Here is a 20,312-nt window from a genome sequence, read left to right as displayed (position 1 = left end):
GAAAGGGTGAGTAGGAAACCTCAATCCACAGGAGAAGGCATCCTCGTAAAAGCTCACCCCCCCCCATGAGCAAAGCTACAAGCTTTCTCACTAGTATGAGGCAACCTAGAGATGACCTCACTAGGAATTTCGAATCTCCCCCTAATGGATTCCAAATCATCCAAGACGCATTCCTTAGAAAGATCATGAAATGGAGTCATAGACGAGGATGAAGAAGCTCACAAAGAAGAGCAAGTACACAAAGAAGGAGTAGAAGACTTGGGAAGTTTAGAAGGAACTAAAGGTCTCAAAGAAGAGGATGGCTTCACCAGAGTAATTTCAAAAATAGAATCACTGCTAGAAGAGGAACTAGACTCAGATTCACCAACCCTAGTCTCAATTTCTTTATCACCCATCTCTACGTGATAAAAAATCAAGGAATGACGAATCAAGGGGTAAAAATCAAGAAGCACTGGCCTAAAAGTAGCACAATCACGGGGAACAAACGACCCAACTCGAGGACATTTTCCTCTAGACTTCTCAAGAAAAACTCCTAATCTAGCAAAAAAGAAGGAAACCGAAGGACATTCACACCAAACCAAAGATAAATCAACCATAAATAGAGTTCTAAGAAAGGAAAGTCTTATCGAGATTTTGAGAAGCAAGGAGTTTTGATACTTCAAACCTCAAATATGGAATCGGCGCAAAAAAGGAAGAAAAAAGATGAAGAGTTTTCTTTTCTAAAAGGTAAAACTTGGTTTATGGCACCAAAAGCTCAAAACCCATAAAAACCCTCACACACACAACCAAGGCATATGCCATATGTGGCCAGTACTTGACAAAAATCACATCTCCATTAATGTGATAGGGCGGGAATTTTGGGAAGAGGAAAAGCAATCAGAAAGCGCCAGAGTTATTACTCTACTTGTCTCAAAGAATGAACAATTAAGGAATAAGGGGTCAACTAAAGAGCCACATTTGATCAGCAGACCTTTAGTGAATTTGGTCGACTAAGATATTGCAAACCGTCAATAAAATAGGTTGTCAATAACACTAACGACCGTTACGCACATTAATGATCCGGCCCTAAATCCTTTGCTTAACAAGGTCTAATCATTACAAGTTCCAGCAAAAAGCCTTTGTTAGGACATATGTGGAACATGTTATGAACATATGTCATTTAGAATTGACTAATCTTTTGACAAAAAGCATTTTACTTGTAATTGAGTAGATATAGGATGTGTTTAATACTTCAAGGAACAAGAGTTCAAGTCCAAGCATTGAAGTCATGCAAATCTATCTAAGAATCAAGTGAAGAAGTGCTATTCATTAAAGCTCGACAGATGTATCTATCGAGATTTAATATTTGAAGCTCGACAGATAGCTCGACAGCTGTATCTATCAAGAATTACGAAATTTATATTTTCAAATCTGTTTTTCACGCATATTCAAGTTATTTGTGTAAGGTTTCTTTTCTCACAACCCTAGACATATATAAGGATTATTTTAAGGGTCATCTCTATTGATGCAAAGGTTGTCACACTTGTTGCTACATGCATATTGCGACCGGAGACAATCTGCCGTAGTTCATCTTTCTCTTAAAGAAGCTGCTGCGTTTATACGCCGTAAGGTTTTGTATCTAAGGAGCTTCTTGATCTTCATCGTGTGGATGAACTGAAGAACTTTGCTATCAACATCCATCTCAAGTTGGTGTGTTAGTCACGTACTGAGATTCGTGCATCAATTGGTTAGTCACGTACTTGGAGCCGTGCATTGAAAGGAGAAATTGTCACTACATTACAAGTCTAAATTGTGTATTCGGATAAGGGTTCAACTGTAGATTAATATAAGGTATTGGGATTTCTTTACTTGTAACCGTTTGTTCTGATAATAGTGGATTCTCAGAAGTGGTGACCTTAAATTCACCCGGTGGGGTTTTGCCTCGATGGTTTTCCCCATTCGTAAACAAATCACCCGTATCAAATTAAATTTCCAGTGCATTTAGTTATTTGGTGATTTGTTTGTGCTACCATGCTCATTGCATGAAATTGAATTTAATTAATTTCACTTAGCTAAATTAATTGATTAAGTTACCAAATGGGTCAATACATTCTTGGCCTATCAATTTTAGACTACTAAGCTGATCGTTGTAAAACTGTTACAAGTCTTTAAATAAGGATATAATGGCATTCAATAAGCTATTCAAAACCTCCAACGTCTGGCACAATAAATACCCCAAGCATTTATTCACAAACATTCTATATAAGGCAAACAACAACAGGTAAGCAGGACATCTACACATACACTTACACACTATACTCAGACTATCTATTACATTATTCTATTTCTCAAAGAGATAAACTGACTTAAGCATCGGAAGCTCCCTCGGGACCTCAAGTGCCCTCTTACATTGTTCCTTTGAAACAAGTACTGACGGTTGTCCATACCGTTGGCAAGGAGCATACTGACGAGCTGCAATTATCTGCTTCATTAGATCCTAATATTAAAGATGGTTAACTAGAGTTAATAATGGTTCGATTTTGTATCTTACTTTGATTTTCGCTAATAGTAATGTTATTAGTATTTTCATCTAAAATATATGACACGGATATGCTCGGTAGAGAAGGTCACGTCATCCACTCAATTCATTAAGAAATCAGGTCACTTACACTGCCCAATCACAACAAAGTAATGCCTAATAGTTTCAACCCTTGTAAGACCAGTCTATCAAATGACCTATTTGACATCAACCTACAACAGTGATCTCAACATGAGAAATCAATAAAGGCACAAACTAAATTATGCCCCAAGATCAGCACCAGCGGATACAAGCCATGCCATTTGACACTAAAATTGAAGAAAATGGTTCTCTGTCAATATCCACTTAGAACAACCTTAGGAAAATGACAAGAGAAGATACACAAGCAAATCCCTTAAAAAAAATATTTTCTTTTCTTTTACGAAGAAAGCTTGACCTCTAATTTAAGCATCAGATTATCAATGTCATTTTGATGACTCTTTTTGTTGGAATCTGTTTTCCAAGTCACCTACCCAATTAGGGAAATTAGTACAGCCATTACTGCAATGTATTCCCTAGCCTTCTTTTGTAATGGATGGAGGCCCAATTCTATTTCCTACTAGCAGTTCTTTTAGTGCTGATAGGGGAAGGTGGGCCGACTTTCTTTTTCTTTTTTCTTTTTCTTTTGTGAAATAAAACTCATTATTCAACTTTATAAAAAATTTAATAAAAATATATATAGTGTATAATTTAGTTCATAAACTTTCAATCACTGCATTTGAACTCTAATGTTTGGATTAGGTCAGATTTCCACCTAAAATAAGTGTGTTTACATATGCGTGGGGCAAGTGACCCCTAGTGATTTCATTTAAAATCAAACTTTAGGATCAAAATGTAGTAATTGAAAAGTATGTCTACAGTCTTTGAAGTTTGAGCACAACCAAAAGTTCAACAAAAGTGTGCACTCATACAAAAATTATTGCAACGGATGGCTAGCCTACTCCAAATTAATTAATAGAAGGAGAGATGGCATGAGAAGGTCAGCCCTTAATTTCCAGCTTGAGCACCACCAAAAATGCCTGCTAGTTTTCACTACAACAAAAATAGAAAATACGTGCTATACTATTAGTAAAGTTTCAAGATAATCATATCAGGAACGAAAATTCCTGATGTTTTGGGATGGAGATGACTATGTCCCATTTTATAGTTTACACGAAATTTTGTAATATTTTATGTCCTTCATTTTGGCATTGTTTGTCAACTTGGCTAATCTTATCATAACAACCAGCAAAAAATGAAAGAGTTCTCTCTATGAATGAGGGGTCCTTCCAAAATAATACACCTAGTAATGAATGTTGCTCATAATATTGCCCTTTTGACCTCTGCTAGTAATGTGGAAGGCTCCATTCCCATCATGTCAGTCTATCCCTACTACTTTGTTCTCTTATAGAGTAGATGGGCAGCCCCTTTTTCTTCTTTTGTTTTCTTGCAAAAAAATGTGTTTATTCTACCCAAAAAAAAATAATAGTGAAAATTTAACTCTATTTATTTGAGCATCTCTTTAATTAATTTTAATGGTATGAGATTAGCTTGCTTCTTTTGATTTAAATTGAATCAAAAGTACTTTCAAATTGAAAGATCCATAAGTCCATGCATGAAAATAACAGCAACATCAGTTTTAACAGGTTTAGATTCTTTGACAAACTCATACTAGCATCCTTTAAGACATTTTTCCTAATTAATTTCATACAATACAATGCATTGCCATACATGGTACCGTTTCAAATTTCACGAACTTCGACAATATCTTCAAAATAACCACCGAGACAGCTTCTTCTTAACCTTCTTCTCCTTAATAGTATCTAAATTGGGTTTCCACCCCTTGCCTGATAATTCCCTACTCAAATATTCTGGTCTCCCATCTAATATCTCGGGCAAAAACTCCGGAACAAACCTCTCCACGTTTTCTTTCTTTTGTGACAAAAATTCTTGTTCATTGCCTACTCTGGCAGGGCACATCAGAGCAAACAAAGGGAGAAACTTTGATGAAGACAATAGAGATTTTGAATGTAAAATTGAATTTGCACTTAAAAGGAGGCGGCGAGCTTCTTCACTGGACAATGAGACCGGCTTCCCCCGTTTCATTGGAAGCATTATGTAAGTCTTTTTCATCTCTAGATTCTTGTCAGCAGCCAATGGAGTTGGCCTTCTTTCATTCACAGCTGAGTGCAATTCAACCACAACTTGTTGTGGGTGCTCTAACATGAGCTCAGCCACGGTTAAAGGTTTATCAAATTCATGAACCGTGCCATCCCATAGAATAACTTTGGCATTAGATGGACGGTATGTTATATAGTTTCCCATCTCGAAGAGATTTGAGGGCTTGAAATCTGTAATTAGGTACTTCACGAGAGCAATGTGAGGCTTGAGTGTACAAGATGAGTTTGTGTTGCATTTTATTAAGAAGTTGGGTGTGTAGAAATATTTAGGTGTTTGTTTAACCGCTCCATTTTGTGACGGTCATAATATTGGACTTGAAATTAAACTTAGATGGGGTTGTTGGCTTTTGAGCTGAGATTAATAATTAGTGAAAGACATTGACATTGACCTACTCCTCATTGGCACTGATCCAATGTAATAAAGTCTGAGGTTTGATCTAACGGATGCTTTTGGATCCCATAATGTAGAGTGATCTACAAATTTTGTGTACCTAATAAGAAAAATAAGTGGTTCAACTGTAACTGTATTAACTAATCCTTAAATTATACACAATGAAGGTGTTGGATTGGACTCTCCAACTATATGCCTCCCATGTGCGTAGTTTTTAAATCATATTCAAGGGAATACTATGTGTTTTTCATTTGTAATTGCTCTTTAATTAAATTCTTATCTGAAAAATAAGAGTTCTCACATTTTGTAATTAAAATGCAACATTATGAGTTAGGATGACTTTGTGCTTATATGATTAATTATGGTGAGCAGATATATACACCTTAATTTTATGAATCAAGTGGTAGGTGTTTGATATCTTGGTCTATCAATTAGATTATTTGAATGAGAGTGGGTGATAATAATATTTGAACAAAGACAATGAGAGATGCCATGAACAATTTTATAAGCAATTAACAATTTGATGATGTTCACCCGAACCAAATATTTTGTATATACTAGAGCGTTTTGTTGAAAGTAAGAAGGAATGTACTCAGGACAAGAGCAAGCATAAAAACAGAATTGAAGAAGAGTGTTGTGATCAAGCAACCAAAACACACAGTGATTGGGCTAGTGCAGAGTTGCTAGACTTGATTGAAGCAGTCCCTTACCAAGAACAGTTCATTCACACATTTGACGAAGCAATGCCACGTGGATAGAAGAGGCAGTTACAAAGTTTAGTCAATATACACGTGGTCTAATAGACAGCATATTTTGTAACAGATTTTCCCTCCAATTAAGGAGTTAGTTACTTTCTTTACTTGCTTAGATTGTATATATAGAAGTAGTTATGTATTCTTTCATTCATTGGATTCTTTCATCAATCAATAAGATCAGAAGTTCTATTTAGAGAGAGAGAGTTCTAGAAATTTACACGTTTGCAATTGCAAGCAAAGTGGTGCAAAGAACCATTATCAAAACTCACTTTGCGTAGAACCATGCACGCACCTAGCCAGACAAGCAAATACGGGCTTGAATCAAGCGAATCTGGGGCATTCTGGCCCATTGAATGCTAGCTTCAACCGAGGCTTGGACTGTTCCACTATCATAATGTGACACTTGTTATTTATTTATTACTTTGACTATCCAGCCGTGGCTGGCGGTCCAGGTCCAACTTAGCAGTTAGCAAACCAGAGTCTGTAATGCTTGCTTCCCTGAGTAAGTAGACTAATTCGATCTACAATGACATTGTGTTTAATTTATTCAAAATCGGCTGACCATATACCACCCAAAAGTCATGGATTGTTATTTGGATTTCAATAAGTCCAGAGTCAACAAATTTTACAACTGAGGTGATAAGTTGTTAACAGTGTGTCTCGTGACTAATACAGTTGTGTCAGTGATGGGTTCATGTGAGAATTAATAATTGCCTCCTAATTCAACAATGGTGAAAAACTTAAAATTATTGTGTCCATAATATTACTTGAGTAATTGTTTGATCGTTATCGAAATAATTTATATCTTTTTTTTTTTGGTAACGAAATAATTAATATCGTTATAAGTGCATTAAGCTTTGATATGGATTCATGATTCATCAACTATAACCGGTATATAGACATTACAAATAATTGCACACTAGACTAGCATTAGTTAAGTATTACTCCACTTCCATATTGCCATAAATTGTCAAAAACTTAGAAGAATTAATCAAACCACTTCCTCATGTCTCATTTGGGTTTCATAAAGTCATTTAACCATTAAGAAGACATTGTCTTGGTAAGGTTATTGACTTTCAACTGATATACAACAATGCTTTTATCCTATTCAGCTCATAATTCTATTAATTTTGTTCTATAGTTTGGAACAATCCTCTCCTTTCGAGCACTGGTTGTCTTGAAGGTACTTAAAAATATATACTTAAAAGAATCAATAAACGAATTGAATATGAAATTTATTAACAATTGGTGACGTACAAATATAATGAAATCCTCCATCGGTCTCATTTGAAGTCTTAAATATGCATATTTCCCACCAAGCTGCTTGCTCAGGAACACAGAAGTACACAAAAATAGCTTCAATTTGACCAAAATTCTTGTAACTCAGTATCATAACATTATCCAATTTCTCCAGAACTCAGTTTCTCAAAAAGACTCAAAAATAGGCTCCAAAGCAGGACTCCATTTCCTATGGCTCCCCAACTGGCAACCCGACAGTCCAGTAAATTTCCCTCCCAAAACCTTAACCTCACCTTCTCCCTCCTCGCTCGACTCCACGGTCATAGCCGGTAAAACCTTAGAACCATTTGGTTTTACACTTCCTCTTTTCTTACAAGCCAAGTCTATGATTGCCATCTCCAACTCGGAGACCCTAGAGTTAACCCTACTGGAGTGAACCAGAACATAAACCTTTCCCACCAAAAGCTCATCGTCGGCTCGCATCGCTGACATGCGTCTACTTTGACGTAGCTCATCCACCCGAGTGATGAAATGGCCTGGTTGTTCAAGCATGAGCTCCGCAGCTTTTATAGGGAGATTGACTCGTTGTAGGTTACCTTGAGAATCAAAGAGCTTTGCTGTTTCAGCGTTTGAGGATCCAACAAAGAAGCAAGAAGTATGGTTTCCCATCTGGGTTTTCAAAAAGAGAAAGAGTAGTAGGTGTAATGAATATTTAGTTAGGCTAATGGGTGATGGGTAGTGTTTGGGATTATATATATATATATATATATAGCTTTGGAATTGGAAAGAAAGGACAGAAGTGTGTCCGTGTCAAAGTAAAAGTTAGGACTCATCAGGAGAGTTAGGATTGGTATTTGACGCGTATAGAGAAATGGTGTTAGAAACGCGGATCCTTGTTGTCCATTTGGTGTTGGTCTGGGCGTGGAAATGCCGCTGTGATTGTTGTGTGTGAAATTGTTGGTGGTGACATATATGTCGGGGACTTTGACTTGGGTTTGCTTGTGTTGTGTGTGTGGTGTAGACTGTACTAATAGGCTACACAAGGATTTTGTCTGGTGGGGATGAGTATTGATTCCACAAAATGGATTTTAGTAGGGAACATAAAAACTTTATTATGCAACAATAATATGATTTACTAATGGTTTTTTGTGGCTGTGTGCTTAAGGGATGACACAATATGGAATCCCACTATAATATTAATAATGTTGTGAGTGAGAGCCAAAAGGGAAGACTTTATTTATTTATTTATTTATTAATTTTTTTGTGAAATATTGGAGAACTTTATTTTTGGTCAAGAAGGCTTGGAGTCATTTAGTACAATATATCCACAGAACTATTTTTGGGAGAACAAACAATAAGTTATTATAAAAAGAAATCCAAGATTCAACCAATTCTAGGTATCTGTTAAGAGCACCTTGGACTAGCTTGCATTGAACTAAAATTCAACCATTTCGACTTGTCCATCTAAAATTTGCATGTCAATCCCCAATATTGGGCTAGGTTACACATAGGCAAAAATGTATTTTAATTACCGTTGATAAGCCCGACATATTTCCCTCAGGTAAGACCCTCGTCCATAGTGATCATCATTGGACGAGGGGAGGACCATTAAGCCACAATAAATGGAGGGGTGTTACACATCAGTAATAAGTATTCTAGCCGTTGGAAGAAACGGGATCCTCTCATTCAAACCACACAGAAGTGTTATAGATATAACATACCCCCATTAAACACCTCCAACGGCTCAAAAGAAGACACATGTATATATATAAATGCCTCAGGACCTTGGAGGAGGTACTGAATTTTTATCCCTACTCTCTAATACTCATCACTTGATACATCAAGCATTCTTTTGTCTCTTAGTTATCTAACTTTATCATCGGAGGCTCGATGGCTGGCACCACACCGATGACTTCCACCTCTTTCTCTTCTGACATTTTCCTTGCAAGTCTTTGGACAATATTGAGCCATCCTCCTTCAAGACGATCACTTTGACTGACGATTTGGCATCATCAGTTTGGCACCGTCTGTAGGGAGAAACGAAATGCTCCGATTAGAAGTGTAGCTCTACCGTCTGTGACGCCCAGATGGAGTCCCATGCCTCTCAAGATCCAGCAGCCTTGGCCTTGCAAATCTAGGCACTCACGGCCAATGTGGAAGAGCTCTTTTCCTCTCTTAGTTATCTAACTTTATCATCGAAGGCTCGATGGCTAGCACCACACCGATGACTTTCACCTCTTTCTCTTCCCACATTTTCCTTTGCAGGTGTTTGGACGATCTTGAGCCATCCTCCTTCTAGACGATCACTTTAACTAACGATTTTGGCATCATCAACCTTGATAAACTGATAATTCATGTTTTACTAGCAATGTAGCTTAAAAATTTGATTCTTTTTTTAAAAAAATAAAAATAAAATTTACGTTTATCCTCTCTCTCTCTCTCTCTCTCTCTCTCTCTCTCTCTCTCAGGGGGGAGGTTGGGGAATAGCCATTGATCTACACGAAGAGAGCACCTTTGTTGTCTCATAAGCAGTCCAAAACTATATATCTTCGTCAAGGGGACAGTGTGACTGTCCTCCATGAGCATGCTCTGCAACACCAATTGGGGACTTGGATTTCAATTTTGTTGTCTACAAAGTCAGGGCCAAAACAAAGCCTAAACAAAAAAATTTCAAGTTTGAAATTCAAAACGATTGAAAAGAGTTTCACAAATTTAAATTTGTATTGATGAATAAATTAGTACAGTTCTCTATATTTATATTCTAATATAATAGAATAATCTTCTAATTCAATCTCCTTGAAAGATTCTTTGATTCAAATACAATTTTATTTTGATAATCAAAGTGTCCTTCAATTTGATTGGAAAATGGATCAAAAGATCTTTAAAACAAAATTATGATGAATCTCTAACTTGAGTTTTCTTTGAATGTTCTTTGTCTTCGAAGATTTGGAGTGGAATTTCTTTGGGCTTTAGAGACTTGAATTTGATGAAGTTTCAATGAAATATAGTCTTTTGGGTTTATGGAGGCTTTGAAACTTGATTTCAATAGAACCCTGAGACTTGAAACGATGATTTTGATGAATTTTCTTCGAATGTTCTTTGTATTTAAAGGTTTGATGTAGAAGTTCTTTAGGGCTTTGGAGTTTGATCTGAAAGATTTTCAAAGGTTGAAATTCTTAAAGTTCTCAAAGGCTTTGGATCTTGATTCCTGTGAAAATGTCAAGCTTGGAGGGACGAATGTTCTCTGTATTCAAAAATTTTGATGTAGAATTTCTTTAGGGCTTCAAAGCTTGAATCCGACAAAGTTTCAAAGGTTGAAGTTTTTGAAGTTCTTTGGAGTTTGGAGGCTTTAGAGGTTTTATTCTAATAAAGTTTCAAGACTTTTGAATGTCTCTACTAGACTGAGAAAAGCCTCTATTTATAGAAGTCTTGAGAAGGTTTAATGACATATGATTGGTGACATGCCATAATTTAAATAGAGGGACTAAGCCTTATTCTTCAAGGGACATATAACATCATTTGATTATCCAAAGTGTCTTAATTTAAAAAAACATTGGTAATATATAATTAGACTGATTATATCATTTTAAATTAAATATTAAAATGCCTCAACGTGTGATTGACTTTTGAATATTCTTTATAATTTTTATTCAAATAATACTTGGAAAATTTTCCTTGGTCTTTGAATAACAACGACACTTGGTAATTGGCTGTTTTGAACATACTACATTAGATTTAGTTGTATAACACGATGAATTGTAATTGGAAAAATATCTACACCAAGGTTGAAACAAACGTCCCAACAAAAATTGGACGACAATTCTGATGTCTTCATCATGACACCCAGGGACGAAACCAGGATTTGAACTAGGGGGGGCCAAAGCTTAAAACAATTTTTTTTTTTAATGAAAATAAAAACTAACACCTATTTCATATTCAACAAAATACTACATATAAAATAAGTGTTTCTTAAACATTTGATATTATAAAAATGTCGACAAAATATAACATACAAAATAAGTGTTTTTTAAACATTTCAACACATTTATCAAAATGGAACTCGATGCTCTTTTAAGTCTCGAAAGTTGTCTATGATTGAACAAAATAATAATAATGAACAAAAGTAATGAACAAAAAAAGTTGGAAAAGAAATGAATTTAAATGATGGATTTAAAATCTTACTGAAGCTCAGAAGAAGAAATTCTGTTGGGGACATTATTCAGGAAATGAAATACAGACTTAAAATTACCACCACAAACTCTATAATCTATGGCATGTGAAACAGATGAAGTTACGAGTAAAAAACGGTGAGTAGATGATTGGTACAACATCAAGTTCACAACAAAAGAGAGAATAGCTCACCTTAAATTCAATGAAACTTCTAAAATGAGAGCCATGTTTTTGACCAATATTCCTAGTTTTTTTTTTTTTCTTTTTTTGGGTACTTGCTTTTTTTTTGTGGGGCGGGAGGGGGGCATTCCACCCCTGATGTCACCTTTGTTTTGCGTTGTGTGAGTGGCTGAATGGACAAAGGTATGTAGACTGTAGTGTGGCGTTGGGTTGTGGTGTGTGTTAGTAAAGGGAAAGAGAAATGGGAAGACTGAATAGCACACAATTAAAAATAAAAAATAAAAAATAAAAGTAATATTTCAATATAAAGGAAGAAAAAAATATTTAGTAGGATGGGTTACGCATTTGAAACTAACTAAAATATATATAATAAAAAAATTAACTTATTAAGTTAGGATTTGCACATTCTCAAAAAAAAAAATTCGGATTTGCTTAAAATTTTGACTAGACCAAAATAAATGCTCTAATACTAATAGTATAGTAACATGAGAAGAGAGTGATCTGACGGAATTACATAACACTATTCATAAAGCATCTGACATAAATTGCTTTAATCAAAAGAACTATCAAGAGAAATAGTTTAATCTGTATTAAAAATGTCGATTAAAAAAAATATTAGAGAATTTTTAATATGGAAATTGAATTACACTAAATTGAGTTGGCTTTCAATTCGCTCAATCGTTAAAGTCTCTTGTCATTAAATAAGAGATTTGAGGAAGCAAAATTTGTGTTGTAATAATTGCAAGTTATAATAATTGCAAGTTGCAACCAGTTAAATATTCATCCAAAGAATAAAAAAAGTACCAGTAAAAAAAAAATCTTGCCAGAACGATGCTATTCTCAACGGGCCAAGATTAAAATTTGAAACCAACCAACCTCAAGTCGCCTTGTCACATGAGCCAGAGTAATTAAATTTAACCGAAATTGTGAGACTGGAATATATTATGATAATTACTACCTTGATAATTCCTAGCCAACTTTCAACGGAGACCGCAAGGTGAGTATGTTGCAGAACTAAGTTGCTACCAAACTGCCACAGGATCTAGAGAGACCAAGTAAATTCCAACATCGCTGTGGGGAATTGAACGAGTATAACCCATGTCCCATCGGACTATTTCATCCAGCTTTAAAACATACGCTGAAAAGAAAAATTATTGTCACGCCAAATTATACTACAGTCAAGGCTGAGAAAGGTTCATAGAAGAGCTGCTAAATAATAACAATTAGTCTCTCCTGCAATTCATGGGGAGACTACATACACACATACATAACACAGTCCTGACTTTCATGAACCCCTCACACTATTTTTTTGCTTGCAGTGATTCCAGATACGGCTAGAAATAACGAAGATGAAGTCAATTTTTTTTCAAACGTATCAATACATCATTCCAAATACAAAATATATAAACAAATGCAGTATCCTACCTTATGACTATCGCAACATATAGCAGATGGCAAAGCTAAATAACAAACTAGAGTGCCAAGAAAGATTTGCTGCCACAAGTAAACTTACAGAACATTGACATTAAAACCTCCTTCCACACAGATCCAAACATAATACATCCAATTTAAAGCCAGTTTGGGGCCGAAACAAACAGGAATTGATACATTTTTTGGGTTGCGTGGGGTGTGGTTTGGTGGGATTTCCAGGTTCAGGGGGGCATCTTGCTGACCATTACTCTATTTGATGTACTGAGAAAGCCACTTGAAACCATCACCATACCCCATTTTCCGTACAATGCTGCACATGAATACCTCTAATGGTCGGACATTTGAGTCTGCTAGGTTTACCTTCCCCTTTCCAGTAGTGAAGTTGGTCAGGCCAAGGTGGAATCGCAACTCATCCTCAGAGGCAGCATATGGGATATCAATCTTGTTTCCCAAAATAAGGAAAGGGACGTTAGCAAGGGCCTCATCAGAAAGGAGTGCATCCAATTCCTTTTTTGATTCTGCAAACCTCTCCTTGTCATATGCATCCACAAGGTACACCACAGCATCAACCTGCCACACGTAAAAACAAATACATATTGCCAGCACATGTTTATATTATATATTTTTTAAATGATTATATGTTTGTAGTATAATTAAGAAACAGATATTTCAAATTTTAAAAGCCCCTTGCAACTGGGAAGGCACAACCCAGGTGTAAATCATGAGAAAAATACATTCAACCACCTAAAGTACCAAGATCTGACATATCAATTTAATAAAGTGCTGCCACATATCTAACCAGGTAGAAAGAATGAAGGCTCACACAAGTGCATGTAGGTAGTTGAAACATCATATGAAACCGTAATAAGGAACTGAAATTTCAAACTTAAATTTCCTAAGGAAGTGGGAAGGCACAACCCGGATGAAAAAAATAAGGTAAGAATGTTCAACCATCTAAAGTATCAAGATCCAACTCATCAACTTGATAAAATGCTCTAACATATGTCTAGCCAATTAGAAAGAATGAGAGCCTAGACAAGAACGAGCTGCTGCTACCAAAGGATCTTGAAGAGGTACATAACCCTTTCTCATCCAAACCACTTTGAGATCAACGCACAGGTCCTAATCCGACCTAATATTTATTCTAATGAAATTCAATTTTTATACCAAACAAAAAAAAAAATTGATTTTGTTATTTTGGTTTTTATTTTCTACTGTTAAAAAGGATGTCTCTCACATAGATAAATAAAAAAAATAAAAATAAAAAAGTACACCCTAGTACACAGGAAGTGTACTGGGGTCAACAAATCAAGTACAAAAATTACATAAATCAAGAATAGAAGAAAATGATTGGTTTCACAAAGCTGACAACCAATCCAATAAGGTTCTAAAGAAAATAACTTGAAGTTTGGCATCGATCTATAAGATAAGATTCTTTTTTACAACTCAATTGCTACAACAAGTGGGGGAAGGGGCGATTCAAACCTTTGTTCTCCTAGTAAAGAAGGTCAATTGATGCTACTAAGGTACGAGACTCTTGGCTAAATATGATCTTTCCAAAAAAAAAGAGACTCTTGGCTAATTATGATAATTATACAAGTGGAAAAAGGTTATAAACAAAGGTTTCAATCCCGAAAGAGGACCCAAAAATAAAATAAAAACTATTAAAGGGAAAGACTAGTAAGGAAGAGAAAGCCAACATGAAGTTATTTTTACAATTGAAGTGGAGAGACTTTATTCCTAGATAGAGAAAGAACTAATAAACATGGTGCCTCAGAAAATGAGTACATTTTCTATGGCAAAAACTGGAACTAACAAGTAATGTAAAATATCACCTGAAGCAACTATGTGACAAGACAAAAGTAGAGAATGTAAAGGTACTTGCAAGTACTGAGAAAGCAAGCATAAAGAGTTAATGCCAATGAAGAGTAGGAAGTCAAGTAATTTATAAATTATAAAAAGCATATGGCACAAAAAGCAATACATAACTATAGAATGCAGGTTTTTCCCCCCTTATCTCAAATTTAAAGAACAATGAGAAACAGCAATAATGTGTAAGCATAGATAGCTCCACAAACACACAAATATCAATCGGCTTTACAATAACAACTGGGGACAGAACGCAGATCTGGATGAAAGAGATGCTGCAAGAAAACTTTGCACAGACAACACAATACATAGCTACAAAACTAGCTTAGCTTGGCTTTTTACAAATGGCTTACCTTGGCATAGTAGTCCTTCCAGACTCTGCGAGCAATCTGATGACCTCCCAAATCAAATGCTTTGAACTTAATTTTCCCAATACTCAACTCCTCCGATGTAGGGTATTGTGTCGGCTGGTGCTGTACTAATCTCTGAAAATCAATCAAAGAAGGCTCAACATCACCCCATGACACCCAAAAAAAATTGCCCAAATGGACATACGACAATGCAAGGATCATGATATTCCATAACAAATATCATCCCACTAATTTGAACCTTCATAATTCGTAAAATTCACACACATTTTCAGCTTAACTAGGCCTTGCAAAAAGAACATGATACTCCAAAACAATGCCGAGAGCCTTGAAGCTAAATTGGCACTTGCTATTGTTCCCAACCAGGTTCAAATCCCCCTCCCCCCCAACAATAATAATTATCAACCAAAAAAAACAAGAAGAAATTCCAAAACGATCTATTCAGCTTAACAAGACCTTGAACAACAATTTACTCGGGTTAAATTATACACGAAGAACATAATATTCCAAAACAAATATCATCCACTAATTTAAATCTCGATACATATTCAGCTTTTAGCTAGGCCTTTCACAATAATTTACTGAGCTCTTAAGTTCATAGACATAATATATACATATAGAAACAGTTTCAAATTCCAAATATTTCAAAAAAAAGTAAATGAGCAATCAATTAAACTGTATATGATATTAATAAAAACCCAATCAGATCATTAATTTAAAATTAAGTAAAATAAAAATTGACGCATATATAATTTAGGAGAAAAGAGGAACCTCGTCTTTCAACATGTGGAGCAAGGTAGTCTTGCCGGCATTATCGAGTCCTAGGAACAAGATCTTTGCCTCCTTCTGCCACAGACCCAACGACGCCAACACACCATAGAACCAGTCGAATAGAAACATCACTCTCTCTCTCTGAATTATCGGATCCGAGTGAAAGGCGGATCGTCCGATTTGGATTCACGGCCTCACTCGCTCAAAGAGTCTCTCACCCTCAGCCTCACTGAGGTCGGGTAGGTCTTTCAGTTCTGGCTCCCCCCCGATAGAATGCGAATGAGACGGTACCGTTCTGTTTGTTTGTTCTGTTAAATTTATTTGGTTTGGTATTTTTATTTTAGTCTTGTGGAGGAGTACTAGTTTTTTTTTAAGTTAAACTTAAAAAATTTTAGTTGGGCTGGCTCAGGCTCAGCTGGACCTGGTTTCCCATGGTGGGGCCCCAGTCTACTGTCTTGTGTAATAGTTTCGCTTTTGACTATATCCAAAATACAACTACTACCGACAATTTTACTCTATCTTTTTGGGCCTGCGGGAAATAAATAGAAGGGTAAATTTCACAAACCCACTTGGGGTTTGTGATAATATCAATTAAGTTCAAAATATTTTAAAACCTACTAATTTGATCCTCAAAACTAACGAACCAAACACCGTTTCTCTTCTATCTTGTTCCTCTCCTCCTTTCTTCTCTAAGTTCTCTCTCAAAACTCTCTACAAAAAATGAGGGAATACAGTCCAAACTTGCTACACCAATTACCATATTCTCTCTCTCATTCGAATACCCAACCCCTATTTTCTAAATAAATAAATGAAATCAGCATCTATGGATATGGAGGAGACACCTCGATCAAGTAGCTACTACAATCAAAGGGGAAAATGATGAATTTGAGATCATTTTTTGTGGTTATAATCCGGCCAAATCACGTGGTGTTTTAGAGACGAAGTGGTATCGCATTAAGCTCTCAGACCCACACTGCTGTAGTTCGTACCCACATTGCCGCAGAAGATCTAGCAATAAACAACAAAAATTCCAGCCAAACAACACAGAAAATCAACACAACCCCAACTGTAAACCTCATAAGAGAAACCAAAAAACATACTATAGGGACAAGGCCTAAAAACGATATATTGGGCCCTAGGCCTTACCTGAGAGCGTTGGAATGTCTGAGAAGAGACGAGTAATAGAAGGATCCTAACTCAGTGCCTTATGAATAAAAAAGGAGTAGAAGACAGTCCGATGCGCATTCCAGCAACAAAAACGCCCTCAATGGAGGCGCCAATGTCAGAGACACGTTACGTAAACACACGAGAAGGAAGGAGGCCCAAAAATATCTAAGGAAAGAGTGCAACCTCCGCATTGAATGCACTATAGCTACTTTTCTTACTGCATTTATGTGGAGAAGACTCTTGAATAGTGCCTCCTTGGTCACCACAACTCCCAGAGAAGCCAAAAGGGATGTATGATGGGACAAGTACTCAAGTAGCAACCCAAATTATTGACAAGTATAGGGTAAAAATTGCCTAAGAGGGACTATATAATAAGGAAGACCCTTCATGGGAAAGGGGGGGGGAATAGAAAAAGGATACTGTAGCAACCAGAATTGCATTTGTAATCAGTTCTATTAGTCTATATGGGCCTCCTCAGACAACACATTCACCTAACCTCACGTGTATTGCTCTTGCATTATGTTTTTTCAAACCTATCCTAGCCGTTGTTAGATTCACCAAGGCCTAGTTTTTCAAACCCACTCTCTACAAATTTATTGTATTGGGCTCATTAACCCACAACCCCATGCACATTGGGCTTGGGCTGTAAACTGTGCCCCTACACATACCGTATTATAAGAAGCACTACCCAAATCTGAAATCTAAAGGTCAGGCCGCAATCCACTATGCCACCATGAAGAGGATGAGAGAGTCCGTTGAAGTTGAGATCTAGATCGAAGCACCACCACTGTTTCGATTTGAGAGAGTGACGAGAGTTCTTTGACGGTGCTGATGACATCAATCTTGCGATGGGAATCAGGATGACCCTTGCATGATGGTGCTGTTGAATGACTAAGATCATGGGTTTTGTTGTGACTAATGTTCGGTGAGAGAGAGAGTTTTGATAGAAAACTCAGAGAATAGAGAATGAAAGAAGAGAAACGATGTTTGTTCTATTAGGGACAAAATTGTCTTTTGAGGACCAAATTGGTGGGTTTTAAAATGTTTTGGACCTAGTTGGTAGTATCACAAACCTCAGGGTAGGTTTGTGAAATTTACCCTAAATAAAAACAAAATTGTCAAAATTCTAAGTTAAACCCCTAGTATATTTTGTTGAATTTTCAGTCTCATCCCTAAAGTTTATTCATTGCCATTTTAATAAGTCTTTAGACTTTATCATTTTTGTCCATTTTCGCTAATAACACTATTGTTAATTCTAGCAAAACAATATCATATCACAAAAAAGTGGAAATTTTATAAATTACAACAGACATAAAGACCAACTTGATAATAATGTTAAAATTTAAAGACAAAATTAAAAAATAATAATAATAAAAGTAGCAAAAGAATAGTTGTTTTCCCTAATCCATGCCCCATTCCTTAATTTCTATTAAAAAAACAAAAAGAGAAATTATCAACTCTGTAAATTTAGTTTGTTAAATTTTAGAAACAATTCAATTTTTGTTTTTATTCCTCTTTCTCTTCTAGAAATGGAGTGAATTTCATGAAATTATCTTAAGATCAAATAACTAAACTTGTAGTAAGCTTTAATCTTTATTAGTTAAAAAATAAAAGGTTTGAAAGAGACAAGATTGTATACAACTAACCTTTTTTGATGAATGATTGTATACAACTAACCTAATAGCAAATAGAAATAAATGTAACATTGAACCCCCCCCCCCCCCCCAACACACACACACCATGTATTTTTCTTAGTGGAATGAAACTCACCCCAATTTTTCCCCCCAATCACAAGACAAGATTGCTTTCCCTAGATTCCTATCACATTGTAGATTTTTTTTTTTTCTAGTTTACCTTTTTTGGCTTAAACCGATGCTCTCACATGAGTTTCGAGGTTGTTCTATGTTGTCCATAGATGGCCTCCACATAGACTAGCACTTCAAACTTGTTCTGTGTTCCAACTTGAGTAACCCACAATCAAATCAATTTACCAATGGTTGCACACTACTAGAGTGATAAAAACTCTACCCATAGCTTAAGAGCGTTACAACACACTATAAACATACTAAGTGTCCATTTGGAAATAGTTTATTTAGCTAAAACTGAAAACTTTTTGTTGAAAGTACTGTAGATAAAGGTAAAAATTAGCTAAAATAGTATAATGCAACCCATGATATTACCAAAAAGTGCAGTGAGACCAATGAATAGTACCAAAAATAAGTAAAATAGTAAAATAAACTGACAAAAATAATCAATACCAAACACACACTAAGAGAACGTAGAGCAAAAGAGTGGAGTGGAGTAACGGTCTAAGGCTTTACTCCATTAACTCCTCTCCTGAACGTTGCTCTTAGTGAGGCATACGGACGGGCATGCCCACTTTTGGCATCCCTTTATATTCCTTAAACTTTCTAACATCATGATAACTCACAACCTCACTTTGTTAAGAGCAGTCCACTACCAGGGGCGGAGGGAGGGGGGGCGAGGGGGGGCAGGTGCCCCCCCGAACTTTCAAATCTTTTCACTAAGAATGCCTGAAATACCATATTTGCCCCCCCTACACTAGAGACAAAAAAAAAAAAAAAATTCCCAATTCAGGGAATTCACGTTACCTTTTCAGCTTTCCTTGTAGCAGTAGACTTCTACTAGCAATTCTATATATAAAATCAACGGGTCCCGCTTAATAAACTTGATTTTTTTTATGCTCTATACCAATTACCAAGCCGCCTACCATTCAATGAATTCACGTTACTGAATAAAACCATGGGTCCCACTTGGTAATAATTTTTTTTTTTTTTAAAAAAAAAACTTTGCTACAAGCCTACACCTACACGGAGTAGAAATCAGTAAGCATAGAACTCAAATATATATATATATATATATATATATATATATATATATATAAAATATGCAAACAAAGCATGGCCTCCCATCAAAGAGAAAAAAATTTCTTTTCAAACCAGTCTATTTCTTTGGATCTCAGAGTTTTTGTGCAGTTTATAAAAGCATTCAAGTTGGATTTTTAAGTCACACATTCAAATATTCATAGGTATGCATACTCTTAATACTTTTACTTTGATTTATTTGTTTATTTAATTTTTTAAAGAATCAAATTATATGTTTAAACTGTTTATATTTAGATGGATCTCTTGATTTGACTATTTTTAACCATAAATTTATAATTCAAATTATATGTTTAAACTATTTGTATTTATAATGATCTTTTAATTTGATTATTCTTAATCATAAATTGTA

The 20,312-nt window shown here is 35.7% G+C and overlaps 3 protein-coding genes across 3 annotated transcripts; all 3 read right to left on the bottom strand.

Annotated features, from left to right (window-relative positions):
• Positions 1-4,158: 4,158 nt before the first annotated feature.
• Positions 4,159-5,013, bottom strand: LOC112017227 (uncharacterized). Its single transcript, XM_024049701.2, has one exon. It carries the CDS (start codon positions 4,859-4,861, stop codon positions 4,307-4,309), a length of 555 nt encoding a protein of 184 aa, XP_023905469.2. The 5' UTR covers positions 4,862-5,013; the 3' UTR covers positions 4,159-4,306.
• A 2,274-nt stretch (positions 5,014-7,287) lies between these two features.
• LOC112006845 (uncharacterized) lies at positions 7,288-7,770 on the bottom strand. Its single transcript, XM_024039149.2, has one exon. It carries the CDS (start codon positions 7,768-7,770, stop codon positions 7,288-7,290), a length of 483 nt encoding a protein of 160 aa, XP_023894917.1.
• A 5,022-nt stretch (positions 7,771-12,792) lies between these two features.
• Positions 12,793-16,218, bottom strand: LOC112006847 (small COPII coat GTPase SAR1A). The gene is made up of 3 exons (XM_024039151.2): positions 15,891-16,218; positions 15,105-15,236; positions 12,793-13,452 (listed from the first exon to the last, which is right to left on the bottom strand). The coding sequence occupies exons 1-3, from the start codon at positions 16,017-16,019 to the stop codon at positions 13,132-13,134; spliced, it is 582 nt and encodes a 193-aa protein (XP_023894919.1). The 5' UTR covers positions 16,020-16,218; the 3' UTR covers positions 12,793-13,131.
• Positions 16,219-20,312: the final 4,094 nt, after the last annotated feature.

The sequence above is a fragment of the Quercus suber genome, unplaced genomic scaffold (genome assembly GCF_002906115.3).
Source record: "Quercus suber isolate HL8 unplaced genomic scaffold, Cork oak 2.0 scaffold_660, whole genome shotgun sequence".
Taxonomy (NCBI): domain Eukaryota; kingdom Viridiplantae; phylum Streptophyta; class Magnoliopsida; order Fagales; family Fagaceae; genus Quercus; species Quercus suber.
The sequence above is the reverse complement of the archived record's forward strand: the minus strand, read 5'-3'. Positions and strand labels throughout refer to the sequence as shown.

Coding starts and splice junctions, on each gene's coding strand:
- LOC112017227 (XM_024049701.2), bottom strand. CDS start 4,861: ATGGGAAACTATATAACATACCGTCCATCTAATGCCAAAGTTATTCTA.
- LOC112006847 (XM_024039151.2), bottom strand. CDS start 16,019: ATGTTTCTATTCGACTGGTTCTATGGTGTGTTGGCGTCGTTGGGTCTG. Junction 15,237..15,890: donor TCCACATGTTGAAAGACGAG/GTTCCTCTTTTC, acceptor ATTGATTTTCAG/AGATTAGTACAGCACCAGCC. Junction 13,453..15,104: donor GGAAGGACTACTATGCCAAG/GTAAGCCATTTG, acceptor TACGTGTGGCAG/GTTGATGCTGTGGTGTACCT.
- LOC112006845 (XM_024039149.2), bottom strand. CDS start 7,770: ATGGGAAACCATACTTCTTGCTTCTTTGTTGGATCCTCAAACGCTGAA.